We start from the raw sequence: 8,559 nt of genomic DNA on the forward strand, positions 1-8,559 counted from the left end.
GTGCAAAGCCATTGTCAGATTATGTCTCTGATTAACAACGAGCAATCTTTAGTGAGTGTGCATACATTAAAAGTTTGGTAAAGGTTAGATATTCACAGAATGGACAGAATTACAGAAACAGCATACAATAAAATACAGTAGCCCTGCAATACATGCTATTGTGTTGATCCGACTGTTAGAGTGTAGTTTATGTTAGGGTTCATGTGTTTTCTTGCACTTAGTTTTGCTCTGTAGCATTATGATTTGCATATGTTGTTAGGATTTTTAATTTCTTACTTTTCAGCATTACTGTACATGATTTGGCATATTTTGTGAGTAATGCACTAGCAATGACTATTTGGTCTCATTTTATCTTCTGTCTGGTTATGTTATCTGACAGTCAACACAGATGCACTCCCAATTTATATTCAACTTAGTATGACTCACTTGTACAGCTACCTTTTTATAACTTCCTTTACCAGAGTTGCTGTCTGGTGTGCTGCGCATCAGCCACAAACACTGCAAAGTTATATGATGTAACAGGAGCAAAGGTCTCATAAATAATGACATATTCCAGTCAAAGGGAAACTGTATTATCAGAGAACAATGGTGGGACTGAAGTAGGCCTTCACAGACACTGACCTGAGGAAATTAATGGAATATTTGCTAGCTGATATTAATGACGTTCATGCAAGTGTCCTGATACAGTCCACTCAAAAGGCCTCATGAAGAGCAATTTCTACAGTACAGAAAGATTGTTTAGTTCACCCAGCTACCACAGGATGGCAGTGTTCAGTTTGTTGCAAGATCACCACTCATTTCCAGTTAATAACTTAAAAGCTGCACACATGCTTTCTTTTTATTCACAGCACTGACAGATCAGTTTATACCTTATTCAGTATTGTATTGCATGAGAGCATATTTAAAAATGCAGTCACATCCAGTGTGTGTCTGAGGTGTCTACAGACCTCTGAAAGGGGGAACAATACAGAACAAAGAAAGAGCCGTTGTTAATACTATGTCTGGTGGCCCATACTGTGATGATGAATCACTTTCTCTGTAAATGGATGAGTAATACACTGGCTTCCTCTTCAGATGCTGCCCTGTCTGAATCAGTACTTTCTAAAACTGGCAGTCACATGTACACAAACCTGAAACAAACACTTAGGCACTATTAACTTCTCAGTATGTCTATTTGAGAACAGTATGTAGCCTTGGAAAGCTAAGTTCTTGCCTTCCACTGTAGCCTAGCCTTGTGCTCATAGTGAATGCATATAATATAAAATATGAGGGTTAGACCTGTGATGTTCAGTGCATTGGTGGGATAGGCCCCAGTCCATCTGTGACCATAAAAGGGTTAATCTTTTACATTTAAATGGCTAACAGTCTTCAACTAATCACACTGAGCCTTGGGTGGAGGAGACAGAGTGAAAATGCTATTCCAACAGGGCTGGTGGTCTACCTAACTGTTGAAAAACAATCTCACCTCAGGTCCATTTGGTAGCTGCTCTCAAGCTTATGGTGATCATGTCACATGATCTTCATCAGTAGATGGAGTTGGCCCCAGTTGTCATGAAATTGTTAAAGCACAATCTTACTTTTTGTTAACTATGTTTCCAAGGTCAAGAACGACCTTTGAAGATGAACTTTTAAGCCAACATGACGTAGATATCTAAGTTTTTGCACAACACATCTTATCTGTCTCAATTAAAAACAGGAAATAACTGAAAATACGTTTGAAATACATGTAAGTTCCTGCTCTTTTTTTACACGTGGTGGATCTAAGCCATCAAAACAAGTTATCATACCTTTTTAATAGTTGCTCATTTGTCTACGGCATTGAGGGGAATAATAAAGGTATAATTAATTTATACACCTGCTCTGGAAACTATCATATAATGATCACTTCTGTGAGAACTCAGGTGTTCTGCTGGGAGAATAATTAGTCAACTTACTGCTGCACAGCACGGTGCAGTGTATTGTGAAATATGCAGTGGGAGGTGTAGTTGTACCAGGGTCAGTTTCAATTCTCTTTGAGGTTTGAAACACCGCTTGCTCCAGTCTCCTGTCATTTTCTTAGTTTGTTGTATTTGTTTGGTAGCACTAAGTTTTACAGTCATGTCGAAAAGCTTGGAGCAGCGCTCATACCTGGTTCTGGAGAACTACATCGGAGGAAAGTTCATCCCTTGTCGGAGTCACATCGACTCCTACGACCCGTCCACTGGAGAGGTTTACTGCAAAGTACCAGACAGTGGCGAGGAGGAGGTGGGACATCCCAATAATACCTTAGGATTGTTTTTATTATACAGCACTATGCATCTTGTACTTTCTCTGCAACAACCTTTTTGTATTGACATTGAACTTTCCTTTGCTGCAAAAGGCCTGTAGTAATACCTCTATAAAGCTTATAATTTCAAGTTTTTGTTGAGGCTTTTAGATGTGTAGCTCAGTGGTATTTTTTGAGATCATATATTTGTAGGGATAGATGAGGTCTACTGGTGTATTTGCCCTGTGTTTGGCAAATAAGTCTTGAGCCATGCTGAAGTCTGTATGACTCATTTCTGCAGCTGTCTTTGTGTCAGATTGCAATGCTGTTTTTGTCCACAACTGTGCTCTCATAAACTTTACAAAGGTAGTCTTTATTGCAGGGATTTGGTGCTGGATTGCATTTTGCCATAAGAGCTATTACCGGCAGGTTTTATTTTGGATGAAGTACTTGAAATTGGCCAAGGAAAGGACGAGAAAAGTGAATTCTAATGTGTCACATCTGTTTCAGAAAGCTTATACTATGACAGAGAAGTACCTTTGCTCTTTACAGAGTCAACAGTCAAGTAATCATTAAACACACTGAACACACATATCGATACACTTTAAAGGACAAGTTCATAAATTTTCAAGTCTGTCTAAAAACACTAGTCAGATGCCCAAATTAACATTGACACATTTTTCATGCTCCGATCATTCCTCCTGTTTATTGGGGAGAATGGGGTAACATGAGTCACTTTTTAAATTTGATGATTTTTCTCAAAAATATAAGTGTATTTATTTCAAATTATAGTTACTATATATACCTCAGGTTGTTGTATACCCATGGAAATTAAAACAAGTTATCTTATTATTATGGTTTTAGAACAATGACCCATCAAAAAAAGTTAGTCCTATGTCACAACTTGCCCCAAGGTAGGGGTAAAATGAGCGTGGGGATGGGGTAAATTGAGTGCTCTAGGCATAAATAGTGCCACTGCTAAATACTGATATAAAAATGACAAAAATTAGGTATTTATTCATCAACATTGACTTGTAATAATGATCAAACATTAACATGAACAGTGTCTCTAGTCTCTAAAATATCAGAAAATAATACTTAAATACTCAGGTTACTCTGTACATATTACTTTTGGGGGTAAACTGAGCCATTGACTCAACTTTCCCCAACATTACTGGCACATTTTACCCCACAATCTCCATTTTGACAAAACTGTTTCACACTGGCTCAGATCCACAATTATGCTAGGTTTAAGACCTTGTTTATTAGTTTACACTGACTTAAATTAAAATGTTATAATGTCTAAAACTTATCTATTTTAATTAAGATACATGACTGATACTTTTAGTAACATGATGAATTCACTTGGCATGACAAAAAAATTTCTTTTACTCTGGTTTGTTAACCATTCTCTCCATGTACTTGAGTCCAAGATGGATTCAATAATGTGAACTGTACTTCCTTAATTTGATTAACAGGGGTGGCTCATTTTATCTGCTGGCTTGATTTACCCCGTTGCCCCCTACAGGCCATTAAGAGACTCCTTCATAATGCACTACAAATGTAGCCTGAGTGACAGGGGACAAAATCCACAATCCTTGTTTGTGCAAAAAGATATTCGGATGTTTATCTGAAGCTAATATGAGGCCTGATCATCAGTTTGGCAACTACTGATGTCTGAAAGACATGCAGAACAATGTGCTAATCTCTCAGTGCATGACTGTCTGCAGGTGGAGGCAGCAGTGGCAGCAGCGAACGAAGCCTTCCCTGGCTGGTCTGCTCGCAGCCCAGAGCAGCGAGCGCAGGTTCTCAACAAGTTAGCCGACCTGATCGAAGCCCACCTGGAGGAGTTTGCCCAGGCTGAGTCTAGAGACCAAGGTGTCTTAAACTGTTTTGTATCAACCCACCAGTCAGTCAGCTAATCAGTTACTTAGCAACAGTGGATCAAACTGACTTCTTTTCAATTTCACCAAGAGGTGTTAGTTTATCTTAAACATGTCCAAGTCCTTGAATTTAATATTATTTGGCACCAACATTTTAAAACCCTTATATGCAGTTTCTGTTTAGGTGTTTAAGTAGTGACTGATGACTGATAACATGTTATTGAAGCAGAATAGGGGTTTCTGGCACAACTTCAGCTACTTCCAAGGTGCACAGAGAAGGGAAAATGTCTAAACAGGTCAAAACTCCAGCAACACTTGTAGTATATAGAACAACTTTATTGTTAGACCAACATGTTTCGGCTTGTGGTCATCAGGGTCATCATGAGACACTACAAACAACATTTAAATAGGGTAGGTATGAAGCAGAAAAAAACTCAAAAAGGTAAAAAAATATATATATAACCATATACCCTATCATGTAAATCCAGACACATATCAGCCAATGCGGAACCTACAACAGATGGTTTGGGTATATGGTCATGTGGCTTCAGGCCTATTGTTGTCCCAGACTGGCAGAGAGACAAGGGGGGGTGGGGGGGGTGGGGGTGTAATGTCCAATAAGGGACATGGGTGACACCATATTAAGTCCATTAAATGGAGAGATGCAACTAATGGGTGGTACTTGAGTTTGTACAGAAGAGGCCTTAATTCAAAATGTGCCTAGAAAAAGGAATTCCTGTAGTTTGACCATTTCTTTTTCACATCTGTATTGTTAACGTCATGGTATTTCTATCAAGAACATTTGCATAATGTTACAGCAGCAACATACACATACCAGCGAGGATCAAGGAGCAGAACGGGCCAACATTTAATAACAAAGCTAGCTGAGATAGTGCTGCAGGTCAAAGTTCCACAAAAAGCAACATGAAAAAACAGTTACCACCATCCAACCTACGTCTGTCATTATTTAGTTGGCTTAACAAACACACAGTTTCTCTTGACTGTCCCTCAATAGACCAACATTAGTCCAACATCGCTAGCCATATTAGTCACGCAACATGCTAACGCTAGGTTCAACAGGCTAATCTGCTAAATAAACAGTAAGACAGCTAAAACATGGCAAAAGTTACAGCGTCCAAGTTTGAGGTTGGGTCATGGACGGCCGGTATCGATCCATCATACACACAGTTTTCCAGTTTACATTTCCATCAAAAATAAAGTGAATCCAGCGGGTCTTCACTTCCTCAGATGATGGGGGGGCATTCTTGCAGCAAACAACAGAACTTTGATTCAGTTCAAAATTTGATTCAGTATATTTACACTGGGCAGGGACTGTCAAGCCTGCTGAAGGGCTGGAGGGGGATGTCTATTTTCAACAGAATATATGATATATGATGTCATAAAGGGAGCCAAATTTAAACTGTGTTTTTGCACACACATTTATTGAAAGATGGAGCAGGAGAAAAAGGTTTTGTGGGTCTCTAGACACACCAGGGACGCATATCTATGTTGAAAAGACATGAAAAAGTGCATTTTCCACAATATGTGACCTTTAAAAGATGAATATCAAAACTATCAAAAACGTCCCAGGAGTGTTTGAGCAATTGATGTATTATTCTGCTCTTTTGATCATTTATATGTATTTGATGCAACATTACAGGTAAAACAGTAACGTTTGCACGGACTGTGGATATTCCCCGCTCTGCGTACAACTTCCGCTTCTTTGCATCATCCGTGCTCCACCACACCACCGAATGCAGCCAGATGGACCACATGGGCTGCCTCAACTACACTGTCCGCTGCCCTGTGGGAGTGGGTGAGAGCTCCATGTATTCACATTAAAACCTGTAAAGGATATAATTGTGCTATATGTGTTCTTAAATTGTGTTGTGTTGTGTATGTAGCTGGTCTGATCAGCCCCTGGAATCTCCCCCTGTACCTGCTGACCTGGAAGATTGCACCTGCAATTGCTGCAGGCAACACTGTGGTAGCCAAGCCCAGTGAGATGACCTCTGTGACTGCCTGGATGATGTGCAAGTTGATGCAGCAGGCTGGTAGGACTACAACAGCTATGCAAAAGAAACACAAGATTATACACATAGAAGTTAGAGAGATATTCTCATGAATTATTTGAAAAACCATAAAGGGAGTTTATGGTTTACAGAATTACTATTTAAAAAATCTCTCTCTCCCTCTCCAGGTGTTCCTCCAGGAGTAGTCAACATCATATTTGGGACTGGCCCGCGAGCAGGGAACGCCCTGGTTGGCCATCCTGACGTCCCGTTGATCTCCTTCACGGGTTCCACGGCAACTGCCCAGCGCATCACAGAACGGGCTGCCCCCTACTGTAAGAAGCTCTCATTGGAGCTGGGAGGAAAAAACCCTGCCATTATTTTTGCTGATGCAGACCTGGACCAGTGCATTGAGACCACTGTTCGCTCCAGCTTCTCCAACCAGGTAAGAAAAGAGTGTAAGTGTTGAATGGATGCTAACTGTGTGAAGAACAGTGATAAGGGTGCAGTTAAATTATTTGTCCACATGAGGGCAATCAAAACCCATATTTTGTTTTGAGGTAGGTGCCTGGGAAGAACTTTCTGAACCCTGTGCTTCAATGAAAATCCTTCTTTCTTCTTCTTCTTAGGGAGAAATCTGCTTGTGCACCAGTAGGATTTATGTAGAAAGGAGTATTTACTCCAAGTTCCTGGAGAGGTTTGTGGCAGCAGCTAAGAAGTGGAAGACCGGTTTGCCCTCTGACCCCAGCAACAACAACGGAGCACTCATCAGCAAAGAACACCTGGAGAAGGTGGTGACTTAAATTGTCAAAAACAACTTTTAGAAAGATGTGTTTTTTTCTTAACTCATATTTATTAGCCTCTCTGTCTTCATGTATAGGTTCGTAGCTTTGTAGCACTCGCCAAATCCGAAGGTGGCATCATCCACTGTGGTGAAGGGGTTGACCAGCTGGACCTCCCAGAGCGCAACAGCAAAGGCTACTTCATGCCGACCACCATCATCTCAGGCATATCTGACAGCTCCCGAGTAATGCAGGAGGAGATCTTTGGCCCTGTCACCTGTGTCAGCCCCTTTGACACAGAAGATGAAGCTGTTTCCAAGGGCAATGGGGTACGCTATGGTCTGGCAGCCACTGTGTGGTCGCGGGACGTTGGGAAGGTTCACCGGGTGGCCAAGCGGTTACAGACAGGTCTGGTGTGGACCAACTGCTGGCTGGTGAGAGATCTGAAACTGCCCTTTGGAGGGATGAAGAACTCTGGTGTTGGGAGGGAGGGAGGGAAGGATTCCTACCACTTTTTCACAGAGGTGAAGAGTATCACCATCAAACACTAAAAGGAAAGGAAGATGACAGGAGAGGCATGTGTTGGATGAATAGAGGAACATTTTCTGTTAGAAGTAGGTGCACACATTTGGAGAAGGTTTATCTTGACATTCAACAACCTCCGTCATCAACATTTTTCAACAACTAATTTCTCCTCCCATCCCCTCAAATTACTGGAGCCCTTAATTAGGTCACATTTGTAGAATACAAAGGTCAGAGAAAGTCACACTGGAGCAATACAGATAAGAAAACTAGCAAAGATCCAATATAAATGTCTAGTAAAGAGGAAATAATGCACAATGCGAAATGCTGTAACATTAATACCTTTGCTGAATATTTTGTACAATCATCTTCTACTGTTGAAGCCAAAACACATGAAGCAATAATTGTGTGAGAGTTTCTCTTAAAACTAGAATGAGTACAGACCAGACAAAGTAAAACCAGACAAGATACAAGCGTATTTACGAGAGGAAGTCAAGAGTACAATTTATCAGCTTAATCCAACATCCCTCATACATGTATACTGCGGGTTTGTGTCCTGTATGATAGTAAGAAGTAAAATAATTCTGAAAAGAAACAGTGATAATATTATTTTAAAAAGTGTCCTGTGAGGGAGGTAAATACAAAGAGATCTGATGTGTGCCTCAGGCTAACCAAAACCAAGAACCAAAGCATTGTAGGTGAGTTTCATTAGAACAGCGTGACTGTGCTGGAATTTGTTCAGTTGTTTTTCAACACATACAAGCGTTGTCCCAAATTAAAGCACCTTACATAAATGCCACATGTAGTTCAGTGTGTTTTTATGTTTACTGCAGAGTCTGAGTTATGTCATTGTTGTCTGTGGAATGCAGAAACTCATGACAGTATCTGACACGATGTCAGTAAAAGGTTTGGTATGTTGGCTCTGTAGGCTTGTACAAGCAAAACAGGTCCACTGACAGATTTATTTATTTTTTGACAATGAAGAAGTCAAAGTTTTACATTTTTATCAGCACACTTTGTACTTTTCACGTGTCACGGTTGTATACTTGGTCAAAGTCTGCTCTGTTATAGAATTTTCTGCGTCACGCAAACTCAGATGTACTCAGAAGTAACTG

The 8,559-nt window shown here is 40.4% G+C and overlaps 1 protein-coding gene across 1 annotated transcript; it reads left to right on the forward strand.

The window, feature by feature from the left end:
- The first annotated feature begins 1,883 nt into the window (after positions 1 to 1,883).
- aldh8a1 (aldehyde dehydrogenase 8 family, member A1) lies at positions 1,884 to 8,243 on the forward strand. Its single transcript, XM_067573036.1, has 7 exons — positions 1,884 to 2,244; positions 3,976 to 4,123; positions 5,789 to 5,944; positions 6,033 to 6,182; positions 6,329 to 6,585; positions 6,770 to 6,931; positions 7,021 to 8,243. The coding sequence occupies exons 1-7, from the start codon at positions 2,098 to 2,100 to the stop codon at positions 7,471 to 7,473; spliced, it is 1,473 nt and encodes a 490-aa protein (XP_067429137.1). The 5' UTR covers positions 1,884 to 2,097; the 3' UTR covers positions 7,474 to 8,243.
- The last annotated feature ends 316 nt before the right edge of the window (positions 8,244 to 8,559 follow it).

The sequence above is a fragment of the Thunnus thynnus genome, chromosome 18 (genome assembly GCF_963924715.1).
Source record: "Thunnus thynnus chromosome 18, fThuThy2.1, whole genome shotgun sequence".
In the NCBI taxonomy this organism is placed as follows: Eukaryota; Metazoa; Chordata; class Actinopteri; order Scombriformes; family Scombridae; genus Thunnus; species Thunnus thynnus.

Bases quoted from the DNA above. Each gene is read 5' to 3' on its own strand.
- aldh8a1 (XM_067573036.1), top strand. From the start codon at position 2,098: ATGTCGAAAAGCTTGGAGCAGCGCTCATACCTGGTTCTGGAGAACTAC. The intron at 6,183-6,328 runs GTAGGACTACAA...CTCCCTCTCCAG, and splicing joins CAAGTTGATGCAGCAGGCTG to GTGTTCCTCCAGGAGTAGTC. The intron at 6,932-7,020 runs GTGGTGACTTAA...CTTCATGTATAG, and splicing joins GCAAAGAACACCTGGAGAAG to GTTCGTAGCTTTGTAGCACT.